General features: G+C 41.1%; 1 protein-coding gene across 1 annotated transcript in view; it reads left to right on the forward strand.

Moving 5' to 3' along the window:
• zmat4a (zinc finger, matrin-type 4a) overlaps positions 1–25,571 on the forward strand; it is a 254,663-nt gene that overhangs the window by 31,236 nt on the left and 197,856 nt on the right. The window contains exon 2 of the mRNA XM_031296570.2: positions 22,704–22,805. Coding sequence (XP_031152430.1) covers positions 22,704–22,805 — 102 coding nt within the window. The remainder of the gene's footprint in view (positions 1–22,703; positions 22,806–25,571) is intronic.

Raw genomic sequence — 25,571 nt, forward strand, 5'->3', positions numbered from 1 at the left:
ACTTAAGAACATTTGTCAAAGCTCTGACACAGAGTGCTTTCCTGTTCCACAATGTATCATTGCTAATCTGTGACTTTCCACTATATGTCTTGTATTTATTTATTTTTTGTAAATTACTTGCAAATTAAAAAGCAAAAATCTAAACTGTATCATTCACAGACCTGTTTAATACTGCTTAAATTATAGTCTCTTTGTCATGAATTATCTTTGCCATCTATCTCCTAAATTCAGTAATGACCCAGTGAAGTGGGGCTGTAGGAGTGCTTTAGGATGACCTGACATCAGTGGAATGTTACCTTGATTTTAAAGTGTCTCGTTTTATACTATCCCACCAAGTGTGTTTTTCTCTCTGTAGTTGCAAATCAGTTATTTAAGCACTTTACTTGTTTTGTAGCTCAGTTATGTTCATGCATTTAAGTATGACATGACATCTTCCAGTGGTGATGTTTCAGGTATAAGATGGCTGTTTACCATGGAGCTCCTGTCTTGGTTTTCACACATAACTGGCTGGCTGGTTGCTGCTACCTATATCTAATGTGAAATTAACAGTGAAATTTTGAATAACCTGAAAATGAAATGTATACTTGTTTCATTATGGACTTTGGGCTCAGTTTTTGTGAATCAGTGTTGCACTTGGTGTGGTACCAGTGTGGCCAGACATGCAAAGTGCAGTTATGGTAGTGTTGGAAACACTAAAATGCCTATTTTCCTCTCTTCTTAAAGTACTGTGCTCTGTGCTACAGCTCTCTGACAGTTTAATGATGGAAAGAACAGCCTAGGACTGATTTGCCACAACAGCTTCTCACAAAATGAATCTGAGGTCTCTGCATTGGAGGTGCTGAATCCCCCACTGAATACAATAGCACTTTAAAATAAATTAACTAAGGAGGAGACACATTTGGTTTCTTATTGCTCTGGTTCTTGGAGATCATTGCTCAATGTAGAAACGGTCTAGTGGTATTAGGCAGAGCCAGAGATATCTGCAAAGACAGTGTTGTGGTTTTAGCCAAGTGGTCTGTAGGAATGGCAATGTCAGTCAGTCAGTCCACCAGTTTGGTCCAGACAACTGGATAGATTGCCATGAAATATTGTACCGTCATGGTTCCCAGAGGATGAATGCCAATGGCTTGTTTGATTCTCTGACTTTTTATTAGTGGCATTAGCAGGTTGACTTATTTGCCATTCATGGTCCCCAATAGATGAATCCTATTGACTTTTGGTGACTTTTTAAGTTCCTGTTTTTGGTGGCCTGTCTCTGAAAAACGGGGATGTCACAAAAACAAAAAACACACTGCACACTGGCAGGGAGAGGGATTTCTAAACTGCAGTTTCTCTCTTTAACCACTCATAAAAAATAGCTCATACCTTAGGAACGGTATGACGGAAAATGTTAGTGGTTTTTAAACCTTGACTTTTTCAAACCGCGGTATACCATGAAAACGGTAACCGGCCCATGCCTAGTTTGGTCACACCTATTTTCTGCCAAGACGAGGCGCTAAAAGATCACATTTCAGTAGCTGTGGGAGGGGGGAACAGCGCACACAAGTTCATGTGTTTTTTGGGGCGATGAGACAATATTTGGTAGTTAGTCTCAAAAGAAAACTAACACTGGGATTCCACCCACAGACAGTAAAAGAAAAATGGACAAAGTGACGCCGTTGTTTTTGACGGAGACCAGTGAAGTCTTTTAGAAGCACTTTTTCAGTGATGGCTGAGCGTTACTGCGCAGCTGCAAACTGAGCTTGCCAATGTAGATGTGACGTGAGCAATCTCAATCATTCTGAATCTTGCAGAGACGGAGAGCGTAGCTTTATGTAAGGAGATAACATAGGCACAGGCTAATTATTGCTAACTAAAATGCTAGTTAACATTAGTAATTAAACTTAAACAGCTAATGTAAGTCGAAACTGCTTGCATGCTTCTCCTGTACTGTACGGTAATTTGTCTACTATGCGACAGAAAGTCGCGTAGCCATAACGTGATATACATGGTAATGGAGCCTTTTATACATTGTCGTGTTTCTTTAGATATAAACAATGGACAAATAAAGTATTTAAACACTTCAGATGTAAAGTTATTCGTTGTCAAAGTGACGTCAACATGAATGGCAGTCAATGGAATGCTAACGGCGGGTGAGTGCTTGTTAGCATCAAAATGGCGCCATAGGAAGTACGCATTGTGGAGAGAAGCTTATCCCCTTGGGCGGTTCTGCTGGATTAGAACAGCTGATGATAACTTCCAAGTTGTCACAACGTGCACCTCTCGAAAAATGTAACTACACGTCATGGTGATGGCTACTTATTTCCTGGTTCTCCTTCCCCATAAACAACATGAAATCAAGGAGAGGGTGAACTTTTCCTGCTACAGCACTTTGTTTCTCACACTATGAGTCTAGTCGGTACTCGCTCGAAGCTAATCGCGTCACTCAAGTATAAACTTCAGGCCATTTATGTAGGCTATGCCGAAAGCTCTGCGTGGAGCCTCTGCACAACCATAAATCAAGCTTTACCCTTCTTAGTCACTTGGAAATTGGTCACTTGTCAGGACATTTTTAATTCAGGGGGAAATGTCTCAACTAATAACACCTTTGCTCTTCCCCTTTGGACTTTGAGTGTCATCATCTAGTCAAAATTTCCATTTGTTGACACATATGACCTAATACCTGCAAAACTAATGACATTCCCATTGGCTTCACTGGTAAGTGGACATTAGCGTGTCATTTAAAGCATTGCTGTGCCTAAGTAATACCTCAAAGAGCTGATTGTGTGGCTGTGGATTCTTCAATAACTACAAAAAGCTTTTGAATAACAACTGATTATCCCCACACACAAAAAGGCACACAATTGACACAGAACATTGTGCACAATCCAGTGATCTTTGAGCTGTGTTGTTTGATGTTGAATGAAACACCTTTTCTTTCATTCACGCACAGTTAAGATGAAGAAGAGACTTGTGTGTGTTGCACAAAGGCTCACTATGCCATTACCAGCAATCTGTTTGTGTGATGGACATTGAGGTGAAAATAGTATCCCAGTTCCAAATGTATCTTCCTTTAAACTTGCCATTGGTATCAAAGTCAATCTTCTTCGTTGTGACAGCAACTGTGCCTTGTGGTGATCAGAATTCCATATCTGAGCTGTCCTCAGTCAAAGGAGGACCTACCAGTATGAGTCCAATTGTTCTATGTGGGTGTTTTTTTTTTTTTTTTTAGCTTTCCAGCTTAACAACCACCCTGATTAATTACATCTGACCTTTTATAGCTGCTGGGCACTCACTGCTGTGACCTCCCCTTCATCTCTGCACTCCTTCCCTCCCACTGTTTCATCAGCTTTTTCTATCCCCCCTCCAGCCTCAGGCTTCAAGCTCCTCGCAGCTTGCCTCGGCTGATTTGCTGGCGGCTCGTCATTGTCAAAGACAGATGGTAAACAGTGTTGACTAGGTGTGAGAAACAGGCTGGCTTCCTGCTAATTTGATCATCCAATTGAAGCACTCTGCATTGTTTCCTCTATGACTTCTCTGTCCTGTTTCTCCTTCACCAAAGTGGTAATACAACTTCTGTAATGAGCTCACGGTGCTGTGCTGAGAGAGCCTGAATGTAACAATGTAAAACAACAGCCGCTCTGATCAGATATTGATGATTGAATTGTGTAGAGAACCCCCCCTGTTGTTTTACAATGTGATGCCTTCCCTTATCCAATTACACTTGGTGAAATTTAATATTTTTCTTAGCATCTCATTTAGAAGAGAGTCAACCTTTTGCAATTACAGGGTTGTATCTGACGGTAAAAATCCATTAGCTTAATGAATTGATCGCCAAGGAGAGTGGCATATTCATTTAGTGAGCAGGGGTTGCCTTTGGAGAGATGTATACTTCACACTCAGCAAGACTTTCCTTGCTTTCCTTCCTGCGCTGCGGAGTGAGAGACACACTCAGGGACAAGAATAAAGTGATGCTGATGTAGTTATGACCATCATTCCTTACCTTGCATAGCAGCTGGATTCCCGTTCACAGGATAACACAAGAATAGCGGGTTCACACTAAAATCCATCGTGTCAGGTTTCAAGTAATGCATTTGTGTCCGAACCACCGTGGTTTGTAACAATTAGCATTTGGTGAGGAGCTACTGGCATCAACGGGCATAGTTTAGGTGTGTTTGACAATACGAAGAGGCGACTGTTCAATGGTTCAACACCAATGGTGGCTCGTAAAGAGGTTAGCGCAGATGCTGCAATAGCATCAGTAATATCAGAACATGGAGATTATTTCTTCATTGAAAGAAGAGCAAAGAACGGCACTGAAAGCTTTTCTCGATGGACAAGATATTTTTTCTCTTCTTCAGTCTGGCTTCTGCAAGATTCTGTCTAACAAACCATCTGGTGCGTCATGTTACTTCATTCCCGTTCTCAACAAGTTAGTCGCTAAGTGCTGAGAATGCTTAAGGCTTCCAGCAATATTGCTAAGAAGTAGTCTGACACAGCAAGACACACAAGCTGATAAGAGCAGTACCAAGGTTGGCTAAACTTATGTGGAAGAGAAAACAAAGGCTAACAGTAAATCACTAGCTAAATTGTCTACTGGAAACATCCATCATAGATTAGCACAGCCATTTTAGGTGTGCTCAGCTGCTTTTAGTAATTTAATACTTTATCTATAATCACTGAATTCAAGATTTGAGGTGTAAGCAAAACAGGCTGTGCCAATCCCAAACAGTGTGGGCGTTCCTAAAACAAATTGTCTGTCTGACCCACTGCTTTTGTTGTTCTCTTTGCTAACACAAAATGGAGAAAACTAGTGAGCGGTGCTGAACAGATAATCATGACACCTAACCATCTGAATGGATAATTATAACACCTAACCATCTAATTTGTGGAAGCACAGGCTCTTTAGTGACTTCTCTTTTATTAAGTTAAGCTTTTATCTCAAGTGAGGGAGCTGAGGCACTGCAAATGAATGAGAATTCTACAGTTTTTTAGGATAGACTATGTAGGTTGTGTTCAAATAATTCGAACAAGTCTGACACACTAGGCAAACGGCAAATAACTAGTGCCGATAAAGGCCAACTGTGGTGTCTTGGCCAAAAAGCTGCAAAAAGTAAAGCTGGGCAATATATCAATATTATATCGATGAGATATGAGACTAGATATTGTCTTAGATTTTGGATATCGTAATATCGTAATATGGCATAAGTGTTGTCTTTTCCTGGTTTTAAAGGCTGCATTACAGTAAAGTTATGTCATTTTCTGAACTTACCAGACTGTTGTAACTGTTCTATTATTTGCCTTTACCCACTTAGTCATTATATCCACATTACTGACAATTATTTATCAAAAATCTCATTGTGTAAATATTTTGCGAAAGCACCAATAGTCAACACTACAATATTGTTACGGTATCGATATCGGTATTTGGTCATAAATATCGTGATATTGGATTTTCTACATATCGCCCAGCCCTAGCAAGAAGTCTCCCAGATGGCTGGCTAGTTAGCTAGGTTGCTAATTCCACCCATCATGCCTTCATGCTACATTGGTTACAAAAAATAAGCCAAACAAAGTTGTCACTCATTTGGCAGTAGCAATGTGCTTTTCTTATGCTGTGACAAGAGTGTGTGAATGAAACATTAAGTTGTTAAATATGACTAATTTGCTGACCGGCCGTCCGACTGGCTAGTTAGCTAGCTTGCTTGCTAGGGGGCTCAGATGTCAGTCTAGCATCAACCACAGTGTAGAGGGAGAGAGAGAGGTCTATGCTTTTTAAATTAAGATTTACGATATAGGACAGTATTCTTTTGTATATTTTGTAATGTGTATGTAAATCTTTTAACACTAGCTCCGCCAGACACTAGGGGTAGCTAAACCGTCAGACCCGACGCCCAAGAGTGTCTATATCTTTATATATCCTTTTGTTTGGCTGATGGGCCATTAATGAATCATCTTTTTTCAACTCCGTCAATCTCTATACAGTCCCCACACACCATACACAGCCAGATAGTCTATCTAACAGCTTAAACCCACACAAAAGTGGTAAACTTTTAGCAGTGAAAATGTGCTATTTTGCTATCTATATTAGAAAACATATTTTTGCACGCCCATGGGCGCAAAAATGGGCGCAGGTGCATATGCTATTTAAACGACGTGGGTGCTGACGGGAAATTGACAACTGCGTCGATCTTACTAGCAAAGACACTTGTGTCGGGCTTCGCACTGCACTGCGCCGGGTGCAAGATAGGGCCCAAAGTCTCAAAGGTTATTATGAGCAACACCAGCAAAAACATTTTTCATTGGTTCTTTCTGATGCTGTTTTGAGTTGTAAGCTCAGCGTAAAACATAAAAGACTGGAAACAAATGCTGAAACATTGTAATCAATTTAAATTTTGAAAATTTTGTTTTGGCAAGTAAACTAAATGGTATATATATATATATAATCATGATGCAAATTATTACATTTTCATATTTTCTAAAAATAAGTTTCTATATTCCGTTCATTGCCTCAATGCGCTGTAAGGCCATCATTGCAAATCCATCAATTCAGCTATGGAGGACAAAGGTGGACGAGAGTACCAACGTTAACTGTCGCTACTCAGCTGCTCAATCAGATTAATCCCTCTCACTGCCACTTCTGGGAAAAAAAACACTGAGGTTTGACTAGTGGCAACGGTGCAGGACACACCGCAAAAACTAGGGCAACTGACGCTCACCATCTGCCAACTTGGACTGACGTCTGACCGCCTTCGTGGTGCGTTACCACCTTTTGATTTCAAATTTGTTGGAACTTGATTTGGATTTGGCAAACAAGCTAAATAATGATAAAACATTATAGTTTTCTTTGTGCTGTAGTTAAGTTGAAGTTGGCTGCCTGTGCTGCATGTTTTCTCATTAGTCCCTGCCACACCAACAGGATACTGATTTAAAGCAGATCATCAGTACAAGGTCATCAGTCAGTCATCCTCCATTCAGCTACTCAATCTCTGTGTGTTGTTTTCTTCAGAGGAAGGAGGGAAGATAAATTGTGTTATGGAGATGTATTGTGTTGTATTGTAATATCCACATTTGTGGTGGTTATATCACCATCCACCGCCCCACAGAACGCGTAACATGGCGGCGGCAGGTGAGACAGGTGTACTTGCTGCTCTCCTATTGTATGCTTTACTGTCAAGCCTTCGTGTAAATCGAACTGAAAGTCTTGAAGTTTATTTGAACAGGAATTTGAACAGAACAGAATTTCCTCCCAATGCCAAGGATTTGAAATCCAGATCGATATAAGTTCAAAAACAGCAGGCACCGGCTACAAACATTTCGGCTTTGGAAGGGGTGTAATTCATATTTGCGTTTGGGCTAAGTCTCCACACACTGGACCAAAGCGTAAATCCTGGACCGTGAGCAAACACCAAAATAGCAAGGGGTTGTTAATCTCACTCTGTTTGTTGTTGTCTGGCGATATACACCAATGCCCTGGTCCTGTGGCTGCACTCGGAGGAAACACGAGTTTGGCCGGCCTTCCCACAAAGGCGGTGAACGGGGAGGCGATCAGCCGCCTGCGGCTTGCTGCGGTCGCGGACGTGAGCCTGGAGAGCAGGTTGTCTATAGGTCTGCTGGATGTTGCTGGACCGTCCGGCGTTGTCTGCGATGAGGCTAGCAGACACTGGCAGCTGCGGCAGACGCAGCGTGAGCTGCTTGGTGCGAAGGCGGTCGTAAACTCAAGAGCCAGCGGATGCCGGGTGCTGAGGCGGACGAGAAGGAGGCCGCAGTGTGCTGCAATATCCAACCCCAGTGGACACCAGGTGCCGGAGGGGACGAGGACGGGGCCGCGGAGATCATTGGAGTTATTATAACACCGGTGGAGACATTGACGGGGCTGCTTCCCCGGGGAAGCGAGGAGGCTGACACGCACTGTGTGTTGTTGGGGACACCAGTAGTGTCGGCTACTAAAGTGTTGCCCAAGGCCACTTCAGTGAGAAGTAACACGTTGGACTTCACTGAGGAGCAGATATCCGTTTTTGCGTTGAAGGGTTTGCAGGAGCTGGCCAGGAAAATCAAGGCAAGCATACTATGTTCCTCAGAGACATGGTTAGATTCTCATATCACTGACTCCGAAGTTGAAATTGAAAACTTTGTTATCGTTCGCAAAGACCGGAATAGACAAGGGGGAGGGACATGCATATTTGTGAAGTCGGATATTGATTTTAAATTAAGACAGGACTTGGCCAATGTCAACCTTGAAGCTGTATGGATTGATATTTTACTTCCAAAAAGCAAACCAATATTGTTTGGTGTTGTTTATAGACCTCCAAATCAGAATGACTTCATCCAAACCTTGGAATGCAGAAGGGCCACTGTACAATGGCTTTTGTGATTTCCTGAACATGCATGGTCTAATCCAATTAATTAATGTTCCAACCAGAATAACGGAACATAGCCAAACTGCTATTGACCATATCATGGTATCTGACACATGTAAAATCCTACAAAGTGGTGTCATTGTGTATGGAATTAGTGACCAGTTTTTAACTTACTGTACCAGGAAAGTTAAGAGGGCTCAGATTAAACGTCATAAATCTGTGAAGTTTAAAAGGGTACGATGTTAACAACTTTCAGGACATACTTAATAATAGTAACTGGTTGGAAATTACCAACATATGTGACGTTGATATAGCATGGGATCACTTTCAATCTATTTTCTTGGAAGTACTTGACAAGATAGCCCCATTAAAAGAGACCAAGATTAAACAGAGATCTCAGCCTTGGATAAACAATGATATCATGGACACTATTTACTTGAGGAATACAATTTTAAGTGAGTTTAAAAAAAACAATCTGCCTGCTCTTTTTAATGGATTTTTTTTGTCTAAAATTGAGGAGCATAAAAAGGATCCCAAGAAATTGTGGGCAACTCTTAGGCCTTTGGGAACGAAAGAGAACCCTAAGCAAAAACAAGGTAAAATAGGCCTAGATATTAATGGGTCCGTATTGTATGTTAAGAAATTGGTGGCAAAACTTTTAACAGTTTCTTCACAACAATTGCAAAAAATCTGGTGCAGAAGCTTCCATCTATTTCTGGTGTTTTTAGTGATCCACAGAGGGTACATAAGTTTTATGAAGAAAAGGGAGTCCAGCCAAACACTTTTTATTTCAAACAAGTAACAGAGGAGCTGGTACTTCAAAAACTTAAAGGCCTGAATCCTTCTAAGGCTACCGGTTTTGACAACACCCCTCCCAGATTTCTAAGAGATGCAGCTGAAATAATCACTCCTGTCATAACCTATCTTATTAATTTATCCATTAAAAATAACCATTTTCCAAATAAATTTAAGGTGGCAAGAGTGATACCTTTATATAAAAAGGGGCCCAAATCTGATCCTGGAAATTTCCGCCCTGTATCTATCCTGTGTTCAATATCAAAAATTGTTGAAAGGATCATTTATGAACAAATAGACAGTTATTTAGCAGAGCAGAACCTTTTATTTGACTTTCAATCAGGCTTTAGAAAAGCCCATTCCACTGATACCTGTCTGCTTTACCTTTCAGATTTTATTAGGAAAGAGGTAGATAAGGGGAACGTTTGTGGCATGGTGTTAATAGACCTTCAAAAGGCCTTTGATACGGTTCAGTATGATATCCTTTTGAACAAACTCAAAGCTCTGGGATTTTCTCGTACATCTCTGCAGTGGGTGAGGTCATACCTGGTTGGCAGAGAACAGGTGGTAGATGTGGAAGGGACCTTGTCCTCACCACTTAAATTAACGTGTGGAGTTCCCCAGGGGAGTATTTTGGGTTCTCTCTTTTTTTTGTACATGTTAATGATATACCGGCTGCCATAACTTGTAATTTGTTTTTATTTGGAGATGATTCAGCTATTTTAGTCTCTCATAAAGAGAAATCAGAGGTGGAAAGGTTGCTTAGTTTAAAGCTCCTTAACCTCAGTGTTTGGCTAACAGATAACAAGCTGTCTCTCCACCTGGGCAAAACAGAGTCAATTCTTTTTGGGTCCAGAGTTAAACTGAAAAAGTCTATGGGGTTTAGGGTAGTCGCAGGTGATGTTGAAATTACGGCCAAGGAAGCAGTCACTTATGCTGTATACTGGACAACAAACTATCAGGGGAGGTTATGGACCGAAAAATTATCTCAAAGGTAAGCCAAAGGACTAAGTTCCTGGCAAGAATATCCAGCCTCTTAGATAGTAACACCTTGACAATCCTGGCTGATGCTCTTGTTCAATGCCATCTTGACTATGCCTGTACATCTTGGTATACAGGCATTACTAAAAGTCTTAAAGACAAGCTACAGATCTGTCAAAATAAACTGATCAGAGTGGTCCTTAAACTCCATCCTAGAACTCATCTTCTCCCTGACCATTTCTCCAGTCTTAGGTGGCTCAGAGTGGAGGAGAGAGTTTCCCAACTTAAACTGTGTTTAGTTTATAAGATAAGAAATAACCTGGCACCCAAGTGTTTATGTAATTACTTTTCAATAATTAGTGATACGCATAGCTATTCCACCAGGGGAAGTTCCACAGATTACAGGCCCTGCTGTTTTAAGAGCTGTATGGGAAAGTACTCTTTCCTATACTCGGCAGCGGTCTTGTGGAATGGCTTACCTTCCAACCTTAAATTGTTGAGCTCCTCCTACTTTCATTTTAAATCTTCAATAAAAAAAATGGTTATCAAGCCCATAAACAAACTCAAAAGATCCTTGAAGTACTAGGAATATTGTACTGTTGTTTGTACTGTATTGGCTGTTTAAGTGTCTGCATGTCTGTCAGGGAACCTAGTCCCTGTTTTCTATTGTGTTTTAGATCTGTTTTATTTGTCTGTCTTGATTATTAGTTGACCCCTTTCCCCTTTGTCCTCAATGCTTTTAGTCCATGTGTTGTATTCCCCTTCCATCTTAAGGACCACAATGGAAACAAGCCTTTGGGCTTTATTGTGTTTTTATCCTTTTGAACACCTCTTGTTGATTGTTGTTCAATAAAGTTTTCATTCATTCAAACCTAGTGGGGACTGCTTGTAAAGATTATGTGGTCAAACTCTTGGCTTGTCTGACTGCTCATGTATCTTGCCCCTTTACACTTCATTTAGCAATTAGTTTGGTACAATGTTATCAGGACTGATAGCAATGATGGCCAAAACCATAAAAATAATTAATAAGCCATAGTAATCCTTCCAGAGCTGTGCACTATTTGGTAACAATACATAAACTCCCACTGTCTTTACATGCAGATAAAAGTTAGAGCCAGAGGTCACATCTTGACAACTGATAAAACTCAAAGTTTCTTCTCCAGCATTGCGATGCATTATTGAGACATACTAGGGAAATAAACAAACTGTATATTATCTGTTTATTTCACATTGCAGGATCAGGGCAATTCAGGTGAAAATGCAAAGTTAACAATGAAACAACTGGGAATGAACCCTTCCTCTAGCTGCGGGAAATTAAATCTAAAATAAGAGTTCTTTCCCAGGCTGCTGCTGCATCTCCTTGTGCTGCTGGTGATGCTTCTGTTTCAAAATTTAGGTTGATTAATTATTCATTTCCAGCATCTGTGTACCCTTGCTAAAAAAGGCATTTGGCCCAATGCTGGCACAAGCTGATAGAGCTCTCAAAGCCGCTCATTTATGTGTTTGTCCTGTAGAATCTGAACAGGAAACCCCGCTGCTCTCGAATGATTACAAGACTGAGAAGGAGAGTGGCGTCACTGATTTATTTATATTTGTCTTCTTCCTTAGCCTCTTGTCTGCAGACACATTGCCCCCTGACATGTTTTATCCTTGTCCAGTCAGTCTGGCTTTGGCCTGTGTGCTGCAGGGTACAGAGCAGAAGTGCAGTTGGTCAGAGGCAGAGTACATCCGGATATAACTTGCTGCTGAGTAGGATTGGGAATTGAGAACAGGTTCCAAATTTAAACCGTTTCAAAAAATTGTCACATTTTTTTATTGGAGTCATTTGGAAAATTTGGTTTTGAAACCGATCATCTGTTCCAAATTTATTAGTGCAAGTTTTGGTTTCCGTAGTGGCCACCGTAGCCTACTTCCAGGCACTTGTTGTGTTGCAGCCATGGAGCACAGCAAGTGTGGCTTTATTTTATGTTGAAAAAGCCTGGTAAAACTGTAAATCATTGTATCAAAACAAAGTATTCCCCTTATCTGTATAATAAGCACGTGACCCATTTCAACTCCACGATAAGAACCAGAATTGAAAGGAATAATTGGAATTGCAATGCATATCAGCATTGTGTTTTAGACATGGTGAGAAAACATTTCTAATAGTTTAGCCTTCTGCTAACTGTAGCTATGAGCTTCATCTGTAAGCCGTGAGCTAGCCACAGCCTCGATCCTTTGGCTACAGTTAGGAGAAGATTAAACTATTAGTAACATTTTTGTCGTAATACTCAGGAAATGGTGGACCCAAAAGCAGAGAGAAGGCTAGGATATCAAATTCAAATAAGTGACCGCAAGGTAAACTCAAAATGAGAACAAGAACAAAATGATCTGACACAGGACCAGGGGAAGACAAAGACTAAATACACAGGATAACAAGGTAACAAGGTGACACAAGGGCTGGGAAACAGGTGAGAAATATCAGGCAATCACAAGGGTGGGTGAAAACACAGGAAGTAAAACTAGACAAGACAGCACAGAAAACCAGACTATCAGAATAAAACAGGAAACAGAACATAATACAAAAAAGACTGTAAATTACACAATCACAAGGAGACAAGACATAGAACCAAAATACCAAATACAAATTAGAACAGAAAACAAAGCAAAATACCGAAACCATAACAGTACCCCCTCTTCAAGGAACGGATCCCAGACGTCCAAAACAGAACAAAAAACAACCCAGGGAGGACGAAGAGGGATGAACAAAAAACCAAAACAAGTCCACAAAAAGCAAAACACCCAAGGAGGTCAGAGAAGGTCCAGGGAAGGCAGAGAGTCAACGGGGCGAAAACTGAGGGCCGTGGACTCGGGGAACGAGGAAGTGATGGCACTGGTCACTGGGGAACTGGGGACAGTGGGCACTGGGGAACTAGGTACAGTGGGGACTGGGGACAGTGGACACTCGGGAACCGGGGACAGTGGACACTCGGAAACCGGGGACAGTGGGCAGAAAGGCTGCGGCCAACAGGACTGCGGACAGCAGCGAAGGAGGAACCCCTCCAGCGGCCGAACCCCTCTGGCGGCCGAACCCCTCCGCTGGCCAAACAGGACGTCGAGGGCTCTCAGGCAGCCGGCGGCGAAAGCGGAACCCCTCCGGCGGCTGAACAGGCCGTCGACGATTCCCAGGCGGCCGGCGGCGAAGGCGGAACCCCTCTGGCGGCATCAAGGGCACACACTGTCTGGAAGCCGAGCAGGACGGCAAAGGTCGAGCCCCTCAGGCAGCCAGGCAGTACGTTGAGGACCCTTGGGCAGCCGTCGGCAAAGGCAAAACCCTTCTGGTGGCCGAACAGGACAGCGAGGGCAGCGCCCCTCTGGAGTTCGCACAGGACGGCCAAGGCGGAGCCCCTCTGGAGGCCGAGCAGGTCGGCCAAGGCGGAGCCCCTCAGGAGGCGGTCTCAAGGGTGGTCTCAGGGGCGCCAGGGACTGGCAAAGTCACTGGGGCGGTCTCAGGGGCGCCAGAGACCAAAGTCGGTAGCCAGGTGGGTACCAGGTTGCATCAGAGGAGCTGCTAGTGGAAGTACTGGGCCTCTGACTAGCAGCTTGGAGGCTGGCTTTTTTGGCTTTCTCAGTCTGTTTAAGCCACATAGCAAACTGTCTGAACAAGGATGTGAAAGTCTTTGGGTCCTCTCCGGGTGGAGCAGTGGCTCGACTCGGAGAAGCAGGCAAAGGGGCAGGCTGGGCGACAGACAATGCCTCAGTAGCCACTGTGTTAGCAGGCCGGGAAGTAAGCAGGTAGGTGGGTGAGTCATTTGGATGAGTTTGAAGAAAACGCACGTTTTTTCTTGATTTCATCCAGGCGGGGAACAAAATGACTCACCCACGGTCTCTCCTTCAACCAATACTGCTGTACGGCGATCTTTTCCAGGATAGGAGACTGCTGGGTTGGTTTGGAGTTTACCAATTTAGCAACAGTCTGGTCAAACTCCGACACCTTCTATTCAAACAAACGCCTCTCCGCTGGGTCCATGATGGTCAGATCATTCTGTCGTAATACTCAGGGAATGGTGGACCCAAAAGCAGAGAGAAGGCAGGAGTTTCGTCATTTCAAAATGTATTAACAAAAACAAGGTTCAAACAAAAGAGGAGTCCCAAGAGCAGTCGGCAAAAACTGATTTCCAGAATGACGCATAAAAAACAGAACAGGATATTGTAAGATTTGGTGTTAAAAATGTCACCGATGACCAGTCTGGCCAAGAAGGCCAGAGAAATCTGATTCCAATTCTAAAATGTCATTACACCTCACACCCTCAAATCTTAAGTGTTCGTTTACTGGTTCGTTCAGTTAAAATATAACAAGCTTTAGTGAATGATATTGCAGAATACAAACTTGTGCACAAGGATCAGATATTACAAGACAAGTCTATCTCTCCTAACAAACCGACAGAGTCTTGCCAGCATCTGATATTGTCCAGTTAGAAACCTGTCTTTTTATCCATTTCTGTCCCATCTTCTGGTGATGCTGTGATCAGTTTGGATACAGTCCAGATCCTCCCGGCTCCATGCCGTCCCTGCCACGAGTAGCGCAATGTATGAAAATGTCAACCTTGACTCTCACACTCCCAGGCCGAAATCGACATTTGTTACTTTTGGGATATTTTACAGTTGCTTTCTATTTATCAAATATATACACTGGTTACAAAATGTTTTACAATGTTCATATTACTGAATACCTGTGTATTTTTTTATCTTCTGCAGACTTATCCAACCAGCGTGAGAGTCCAAGGACATTTCACAACCTGCATCATACTTCTCACTGCTTGCGAATAACTTGACAATTGTTCCCTGCTCCTGCCGATCTAACAGTTCTTTGATTAGTTCAAATTATCTTCTCAATGTCCTGGTACTCCTTTTTTTAAATTATATCTGCCAGATGGCTTTTCTCACAAACAGTCAGGAAGAGCAGACACAATGGCCAAGTTATGATTCTAAAAGCCCCTACATACTTTATTGACAAAATATAACCTACAATATCAAAACTGGAAATAAGTGACAGCAAGGTAAACTCAACACGAGAACAATAACAAAATGATCTGACACAGGACCAGGGGAAGACGAAGGGCGTTTCTCAATCTGTGTTCTTCTATTGACTTGTGTTCTTGTGTCCCTGTGAAACGTCATCTTGTAGTACTGTCCCAATACACAAGTTCGCATTTCACCAAGAACAGTTAAGATTCCCGGAAATGTTCTTGACACGCCCATTTTACCGAGGATGCATTGGTTGGTAACTTGTATGAACTTGGCATCGCCCGTATCCCAACATTCATTTCGGCATTCAGTGATTCGACATTCGGTCGGGGTTCCGGTACATAGACGGACCAAAAACGGGACAATTTTAACAATTTTCGCCATCTTATTCGTCACTAAATTCACTTCTGAGAACATTTTAGGCGAGAAATGAACAGTTTAGATTTGAAATATAGGCAGTCTTGCGAAAATCTTTGCCGAATTGACAATTTGCTCCAAAGTTTTCGGAGTTGAGGAGCTCCATAAAGTGACGCGGCAGCCAGCTTGCGCCTGCCGGGGCTGCTAGCTCATCGCTTGAACGGTCACGCTCGGAGACCCTGCTGTAAGCTGGAGGGTCTCTCAGACCGGTCTCGTAAATAAGAGGCTCTTATTTCGCTGCTGACTGATCGTTTGTTTAAATATCACAACACATGTCCATCATAAGATTAACGGGAACCTGTGGTTAACTGCCTTTTCGGAGTTAAACTCCACAAGCACACACACACACACACACACACACACACACACACACACACACACACACACAGCGCAGCAGGCAGAGGCGGGGAGAGAGATATACCTGTTTCTCTTCGGGAGACTTGTTTAAATTATGCCATAGGCTATACATTAGATTTAGCATTTAGTTCATATTTTTGTGGTGTATTTGTTTGCTGATTTATTAGAAGTTGAGTTTCAGTCTGTATGATAAATGAACAGTTGTACATAAAGTGGTAACATGCTATGACATGTTATGTAGACTAAAGGGGAGACACCAACCTTTATAATTTGAATTGCTAATTTCCATCTCCCTGGGCATATACAGTGCACTACAATAATATAGAAATGATAATTCCGCATAACACTAATAGGGACACATAGGGCACACCAGTGCATAGGCCTACTTATTTTTTTATTTAAACTTAAAAGACTTAAACTAATACACTATTAATAGTAGAGATCGCGTTCCACTCTTTTGAATAAGTAAGTAAGGGGTGTTTGAGCTAAACTATAAACAATAAAATTAAAGCTCAATAAGTTTTATTTTTCAATATTATTGCAATAGTTGTAGCATTATGAGGTTTTCTTGTCTGGAGATTGTTTTAATACAAAGTGGTTATATTGTTGTGGCTTTTATTTCTAGCTGTTATTTTGGAGCACTGCAGGTAGCCTCTTTGCAGGGGGTGTTGAGCAATAACAGGAAGAACGCATTGTCTCAAACTGTTAACAGTGTTTTCTGTGCTTGTGAACTTGCGGGTTCATTGTTCCAAGCAAGAACGTCCTCCCCAAGAACACAAGTCCGTTCTTTGCATTCTTGAGATTGAGAAACGCCCAAAGACTAAATACACAGGACAACGAGGTAACAAAAGGCAGGTGACCCAAGGGCTGGGAAACAGGTGAGAAACATCAGGCAGTCACAAGGGTGGGAAAACACAGGAAGTAAAACTAGACAAGACAGCATAGAAAACCAGACTATCACAATAAAACAGGAAACAGAACATAATACAAAACAAGACCATAAATTACACAATCACAAGGAGACAAGACATAGAACCAAAATACAAGATACAAATTAGAACAGGAAACAAGCAAAATACTGAAACCATAACAATTTTCTCTCTATCTCTGAAACGCTTTGCCAATACTGACATGTTTTTCATTGCATTTATTGTCAGACTCTTTTAGACTGTCTTTTTGATAAGTCAGTCTTCCTATTTTGGGTTGTTTTGCTGTGTAGGCAGTTGTTGCCATGCTGAAATTTTTCTGCAGGATTTACCACCATTGAATCAGGCTTTCACAGTAGTCTTGCATGCCAGACCTAGTGCTGTGTCAGCTATGGAGTATAGTCTGGCTACACTGCCTATCTATTCTGGGATAGGGGAAAACGTTTTGTCATGTTTGTATTTCTTTAAACCAATCACAATCATTCTGGGTGGTGCTAAGCCCCAATAGCGGAGATAGCGAGAGGGGAGGGACATCCAGCGTGTGAGAGACACACAAATCGTAATTCGTATAATATTTGAACATTAAATGCTCAAATCCAATTCAATTTTATTTATAGTATGAAATCATAACAAGAGTTATATCGAGACACTTTACAGATAGAGCAACAAACACAAATCAGCAGAGAACTCTGTAATGAAACATTATATAACAAGTATATTGAAGCGTCTCTGTTGTAAAGGCTAACGTTGCTCGGTTAGCACAATGACATTGTGTTAGAAAGCACAGCCGAAATGATTTGTCTTAAACTAAGTAACAGTGTTAGCCACAATGCTAACGACATTGATAACTAAGCCACGATGCTAACGGCATTGATAACTAAGCCAAACGGTGCTGTCACTACTATTTCAGTGATTTATAAGCAACCCGTTTCTTGCAGATTGTCACAGTACTGAGAATACAGCTGTTAGAAGGTAATATATTAAGTCAAAGCTAACTCTGACAGCTGTAGGACAGCTAACATTAACTTTAGCTGTCTCCATGAAGCTCCCAACTAAGCTCCTATAACTCGCGACGCAGTTATGAAACCAGAACAAGTTAAAGCCGCCTGTTGTGGGGGAAACTTGAAAAAAAATATCCAGTATACTGGAGTTTGGGCGCCTGAAGAAATCGAATTGTTGCGCATCCTCTGCACCTTCTGCTGCGGCTAAGCTCCCTTCAGCTGCCTCAGACCCTGTCGCTGCTTGTAATCCACTTTCCCAGACTTTTTTTTGGGTCCGCTCCGAGATCCTTTATCCTCTTTTTCTTCCAGCAAACGGCTTGTGAAAAGGTTTTTTTGTAAATCAATGACAGAATTTGGTTTAATTGCTGCCATTATCTCTAGGAAAGTGATCTGTGTCACTGTGTGATTGTCCGCTAGCAAGGTTTTGGCGGATTGACGGTATTGCCTGCACAGTAGCAGCCAACAGCGTAAAGTTGAATGACAGGTGTCGAGAACCAATCAGATTGGATAAAATAACATGTATCCAATTCTGATTCGCCAGGGACGCAGCGAGGTGCGTCTGGAGGAGAATCTTTAAGAAACCAATTAGAGACCAGCTTCAGGTCACATGCTGGCCGAAAGTTTAAGGACTTATTTAGACATACATTTGTCCGGTGTCCCTGCCCATGAAACCGCATGAAACATATTGAAACATAGAAAATAGTTAACCGATTAAAGCCAGTTTTTATTAAATGCTGAGGCTCTTACTACCATCGTAGTCCAACTTCACACTTCAGATGTTGTCTTTTTTATTCTGGTGTAACTAGAACATTCTGGACTGCCAATGGAAAATGTAACAAATAACAACAGGTGTCACAAAAAAAATTTATATGTTCCAATTCTTCAACTTATTACTCAAAGTTATAGCACACGTCACGTCACTTAAAGCTGCACTATGGTCTAAACAAACAAAGTAACTGCTGTTATGTTAGATTTTAGTGCTGCATTTGATTTTCAGCCCAGCTGTGACCACCTTGATGAGGAGTTATCTTTCCTCTAGAACACAGAAGGTCTTTTATAATGGTAGTCTATCAAATGGCAGTAATTTAGCATGTGGTTTACCTTAAGGGAGTTGTTTGAGTCCACTTCTGTTTTCAATTTTTATTAATGACTTGTCCTGTACAGTGAAAAATGCTGGTTTAACAATGTATGCTGATCATTGCACGTTATATTATGCAGCTACCACAAAGTAAATCAAGTTATGTCTAGCAATTTGAAAGTTATTCATGATAAGATCTAAACAAATAAACTAGTCTTAAATATATCAAAAACCGAAGATATTGTTTTTGGATCACAACATAAATTGGCTTCCAAACCCAAATTGAAGTTATCTATATTTGGTGAACTTATCCAACAGGTTGACAAAGCTAAATTGCTGGGCTTGGTTCTAGATAGTCACCTATCTTGGACACAGTTGTTGAAGAATGGGCCATGGCATTGCAGTTACAAGGAAGTGTTTACCTTATGTAGAATCACATATGTTGAGTGATGTATCCAAATCATGAATTTTATGTAATTTGGACTATTGTTCGGTTGTATGGTCATCTGCATCTAAAACAAATCTTGCAAAATTACAAGTTGCATAAAACAGGGCTGCTAGACTTGTTCTGGGGTGCTCTGTGAGAACTAGCACTTTACAGTTGCACTCCAGCCTCTCTTGGCTCACCATTGAACAAAGGATCTCCTTAAATATGGCTACATTTTTAAAGTTGTGTTATTAATTTAAATAAGCCAATGTTTTTTATTCAACCAAATTGTTTACTGTAATAATATGCACAGCCATAACACCAGATTTGCTAGTAATGGCCATATCGTTGTACCTAAGGACTTGCTCATCGATGCGTTATTATGTCGTTATGTATCGAGCCATAACAAACTGGAATAAGTTACCCCTGAATATCGGGATGATTCAAAAAGTATATGCTGAGGCATCTATCTGGTAACTATATTATTCTTTTTCTTTTTCGCATGGATAAGTGTATTGCATATTGATGTGATTTTACATATATTCTTGCAATGTAATGTCTGTGATGTAATGGGTATGTATTGTGTGTCTAGTGTGGACCCAGGAAGAGTAGCAGACTTCTATGACATCAGCTAATGGGGATCCTTTTAATAAGCAATAAACAATAACTGTTCAACTTTCAAATTCATTCATTTTCGCACATTTGTCCTTTACTTGAAGTCTATGCTGTAATATGTCTCTCATGTTAGGTCCTGACAGAAAACAACATGGAAGTAGGTCCAACCCACAGAATGCATCATTTATTTCCCAGTTTACAACTTATAACATTCAATATCTTTGACTTTATTGAATGACAACAGAGGCTCTAATGGAGCTCAGCGTAAATTTTTGCAGGAAGACTTCTAAACTTAATCACATTTCTCTCTCTTCTAAAACTGAACAGCTGTTCACTTTTATCTAACCAATCAGAAGCGGCCTTGAATTTCACGAGCCAATCACAGCATGACATCCCTGTTTTAAACCTGTCTCTCTCTGCTGCTCAGTTGTCTATTCAGGTTAAGAGCACAACCCTCCTCCTCCCCTTGCTCCTCCGGTCTTCATCTTGCACGGCTCCTGGTTCCTCCTCCGACAAGACTTCCATCGGCTCCTCGGTTCGGTATTCGGGTTCCTCACACCACCATCAGTGTCTAGACTCCATCGGGGGATCAACTTCTGGCTTTCTAACCCCCTAAATATATATATCATTTCATAATGATGGAGTCTAATCTCCAAAGACTGTACATGTCATATCATACATTCATACAATAAATCTTTGCATATCTGCAACAAAGTCTCTCCTGATTGAAATGCACTTAATGTCAGAAATGTGTTGGTGTATCCACAAACAGAAGTCTAGTCAGTTTAAGAATTTAATTCGGAAGAATCTAAAATCAGTCAGCCTTTCCTGCAGACCAGTTGGCATTTATGAAAATATATTAAAGCATGTTGCAGTTTGTCATTCTGTGCAGTGCCTCAACTACCACCTATGTGTGTGAAGATTTGATGGTCACATTTTGTCTGGAAAACATTTGAAAGCATCATTTGTATGCAAAACTGAAGAAACAAAATGTAGCATTAGCTCTAAAAACTATTTTCTACTCCTTATTTCATCTCCGTTCTCAGTGAAGAATATTCAAACTTGGAGAGAGTCTGCTTTTAAACCCACATGACCTTATTTCTCATCTGTCCTGCTGCTTCTAATGAAGATGTGCCTGTGTAAATGAGGATGAGTTGAGCATGACTGCTTCCAAATATGAAATGTGAGCCCCTAATGCTGGAAGCCGGGCTAAATTAGTAATAGAAAGCAGAGATGGCTCAGCTGTCAGCAGTTGTCTCTCTCTCTGAATCCCCTTTTCTCCAACACAGCAACAAGTTCAGCCATATATTTTAATGCCTTTCCAGGAAAAAACTTTCAGCGTGATCTGTTGTTATTTATTCATCATCCTAAAATATAATTTTAACTTCACGGCCTTCAAGTTTTAGTGGAATGTTTGATGCGCAATGTTTTTTTCTGACTCATTGCTCAGCCTCTGTCACTAACTCAAATGCTTGAGGTAATGAAATATTGATTTACACCCATGAAAGAATGAAATTAGATTATTGTTTACTTGCTCTATTACATCTTGGTTGGTTTGTCTTAGCTCCCTACAGACCTACAAAACAAGGCTGTGTGACAGTAACAACAAAAATGAGATTGCTTTTTTTGTATACTGTAGATAGTAAATCTTGTGGACATAACTTTAATACCAATTTCCATTTCAGCACTAATTTGGTTATTGAATGAGGTCAAGCATGGTTCAGAATGTTGCAGACCAGGGATTCAACACATTACCCAAACATCTCACTGCTCGCCTAGCTGCTAGCGTGGCACGCCCTCATACTCTGCTTCTGACTGGCTAGTAGTCCTTACCTAGGTACTGCGCATGTGCGACTCCCAATAAAGATGGAATAGAAGTGTGATGCCTCACTCTGTAGCTAAAACACAGAGCTCAACACACAGGCTGAAAAGAGGAGCTGCAGCAATGTGCAGTACAACAAAAATATGGTGATTTTTGAAAATTAAACTATGTAAACCTATTCTGATATAACCTCTAAATACAATTATGAACCTGAAAATGAGCATAATATGAGCACTTTAAATTAGATTTAAAAGCTCCATCTTGAACAGACATTAGGTAAATTAAAGTACATTGTGCTGATATATTGCCTCTCTTTTCACTTGAAGTAAACAATTGAATGCAGGACTTGTATACTGTGCAGTATCGACAGTTTTACTAATAATAGCTAATAGTTTTACTTCAGAAAAAAAAAAACATTCTGAGTACTTCTTCTATCACTGCCAACCCAGTTAGAGAAAGGATGAAAAGTAAAGCGGGAATTGTTAACGAATTTAACACTTCAGCAGAGGTATTCATTGCCAAACAGGCTTAGTGGCTTCACTGCGCTGTTCCTGAAGAAAACAATTTGAACCGCAGTCAATGAGCTTGCTACGGATGTAGCAACCCCACCCTCGCTGCTATACAGAGGCTCGTACAACAGCGTGCTGCGTGTGACGTCTTTTGCGCCTGCGGGTCATTTCAGTTTCACAGTTCATGTACATGTTGCGTGTCAAAACTACACCAAAACTGCGATATTGCTTCATTGGGTCCTCAGCAATTGGCACTCGGCAAGTGTGAAGTTAGATTGGATGAACTGTTCTCGAGATATTTATAAGACACCAGACACACGCACACACAGAGCCTTTTCTATTTTAAACTGGTCAGCGTTGCGTGTTCAGATCATTGCCACGAAGTGTGTCTAGGTCAGTAACCATGTCTGTGTTTGTCTTTTTCTCCAGATGAAGTCAACAGAGGTGGACCAAGGGCTTTTCACAGACAGCTACTGCAAAGTGTGCAGCGCTCAGCTCATCTCCGAATCCCAGAGGGTTGCCCATTATGAGGTGAAAGCGCCCCCTCACATTACCTTACATGACTCTGATACACTACACTCTATTGTCATTAATGAAAGGCTTAGGGTCGTGCTGTTTTGGCTGTCTCCCCGGAGACACTTGGTTGATATATCCACCTGAGCCCTGCAGCTGACATTCTGCCAACAAACACCACACACCTGAGTTTTTTTTCTTAGTAGAGAGCTACAATGGAAATGAAGAAATCATTGCAATTGAACTTAATATATAATTTAAGTGGTATGCCTATGCATGCATTTTTTTTAAAGGTGCCATGTATGGCTTTTTAACAGCAATCCATCATTGCCATATTATATTTATTGTCTCATTACAGTAAACAAGCAAAGCAAAAAATGGTGTTGTACCATGCTGTCAGATCTTGATTGTATAGCAAATTGAGAAAGTGTCTAAACATACAGGCTGCAAACATGACAGATAGTCCAGCAGTGTGCAGCCAAAAGTACTTTGTAATACACACATATTTACACAAGAATAATCAAGTCTGCACCACATATCGTGTGTGTTTTGTGGCCATTTTTCCTGATAAATGGCTTTCCTGTATACTTCAATGCTATGCAGTTGCAGCATCAAGTGTTATTTAGTAACATACAGTAACATTACCTTGTAATATGATGTGATTGTTTTTTTCAGTAATGAGTATTGTAAGGAATCGCAATTTTATATTCAGTAATTACAGGGTAGCAGCTCACAAGGGTTCCCAGCTCTTCCTGTCCCTTGTATTGAAGTGTCCATGAGTAAGACACTGAGCCCCAATTCGGTTAAGCCCGATGGTTGAGCCAGCGCCTTGCATGGTAGCTCACTGGCATTGGTTTGTCAGCGTTTGTGTGTGTGAATAAGAATTGTAAAGGTCTATGGTAAAAATGATAAAAGCGCTATATAAATGCAGTCCATCACAGTTACCAATCCCAGTAAAGCTTATTTGCTGTCTTATCAGGAGTTAGATGGATTGATATCTATTATTCCCAGTGTTCAGTGGACAGATTGGCCTGCGATTTGTTAGCTCAGCACAAGGGCTATAGAGTTGTGGGGAGGGGGCTAGTCTCTACCAAAAGAAAAGAGATCCCTCCCACTTATTTACATGTTGTGTCTTATTAGCTTCTAAGTGTTGCCAACTTGGCAACTTTGTCGACTTTTCAGACCCTCTAAGCGACTTTATTTCTAAAAACTGACCAGCGATAAATTCAGCAACTTATTCAGAACATCAGGGGAAAAGCAAGAAATATATTCAAATACATTATATTGTTATCAATTCCCAATGCTGCTTAGAGAAATTGCAGTGGCCGGCTCTGCTCCGCCTGTCAACAGCACGGGGTCTCTCCCTCGCAGCATTCGACACAACCACTAAGCTTTATGCAAATGATTGCGCAATGACATTGCCAATATGCTAATGATCGTATGATGTCATCTGGCAACTTTTGGAGCTAGTGCTCGCTACATTTATTGGAAAAGAGTTGGCAACACTGGCTGCTAGTTGGCAACTTGTAAGCCTACATTCAGAAATCACCTGGAAACAGTTATCCTGGCAGAATCCTCATTACTGCTTGGATTCTTTGAGAACTCCTTAAAGTGGCTACATGTAACTTTCAGTTTGTGTTGATTCTAGCAGCCGCTTTGGACAAAAGCGGTGATGTTTTTACCACACCTGCTGTCGTAAAGGTCTTTTCTTTACGGTGCTTTACTGCCCACTGTAGATTACCGAGTAAGCGTTACGGGGAGGTCATATAGTTGCGATGAATGTTTTGCTCAGACAGAAAATCATTCAGATACATCGTTGCATTTCCAGTGCTGCATACGGTAACTTAGTCTACTTTGGATGTCTCGTGAGCTAAACCGGGTATCACTGTCACGAGCCAAAGCATTAAGAGATTGTTGTAGCAACCAACGTAATAATAACTTAGATTAATATAGCGCATTTCATGAAACACACGGGCGCTTTACACAAGTAACAGTGGGGACATGGGCAAAGAAAATAGTAAGCCAACACAAACACGGACTAAAAGGACTAAAACGTCCGCGCTAAATGGAAGCAGGACGTAATTTAATGTGAGCTACTGACGTACACCCACATCACTGCTGCAACTCATTCTGTGACGTTGCGGGAAAAATCGGACTCGGGCAGATGCTTTACTAAAAACTATATAAAAATAGTGTTCTTTTCACTGTTAGTCTCTTTTGCTGTCACAGGTCATTTAAGACCATTGTATGAAAAATGACAGAGCTTCAGAAACATTAAAAAGTTACATATAGTCACTTTTTCAACAAATCCAATCATGTATGTATAATAATTTAAGTCAATACTTGGACATGTCCCTGACTGTATTAAGTATATATCAGGGCTGGGACGATATGCTTTTGTCCTGATTCGATTCTTTCACGATACATGGGTGCCGATTCGTTTTGTATTGCGATTTTCATTTATTCCAATTCTAGAAGTTTTGTGATTCGATTATATTGAGCATTGCGATTTTCTTTTCCTTCTTTTAAAAAACTAAAGTTGAATAATACACATCTAGAGGCAATATATCATGAGACATTTCTAAAAATGCAAAAAAGAATGCACATCACGTGTCAGTCAGTCGGCCTTCATTTCAAGAAGTACATAACATGTATTTTCTGCATTTTCTGCTTTCGGTCTGTTTTGCTGGAAACGGATATGATGTAGTCACCGTCAGCAGTACCGTATAAACAGATACAAATATTGTTAAAAAAATATAAAGAATGTCAATTGTAGGGAAAATA

This window comes from Sander lucioperca, chromosome 2, assembly GCF_008315115.2.
Source record: "Sander lucioperca isolate FBNREF2018 chromosome 2, SLUC_FBN_1.2, whole genome shotgun sequence".
Lineage (NCBI taxonomy): Eukaryota > Metazoa > Chordata > Actinopteri > Perciformes > Percidae > Sander > Sander lucioperca.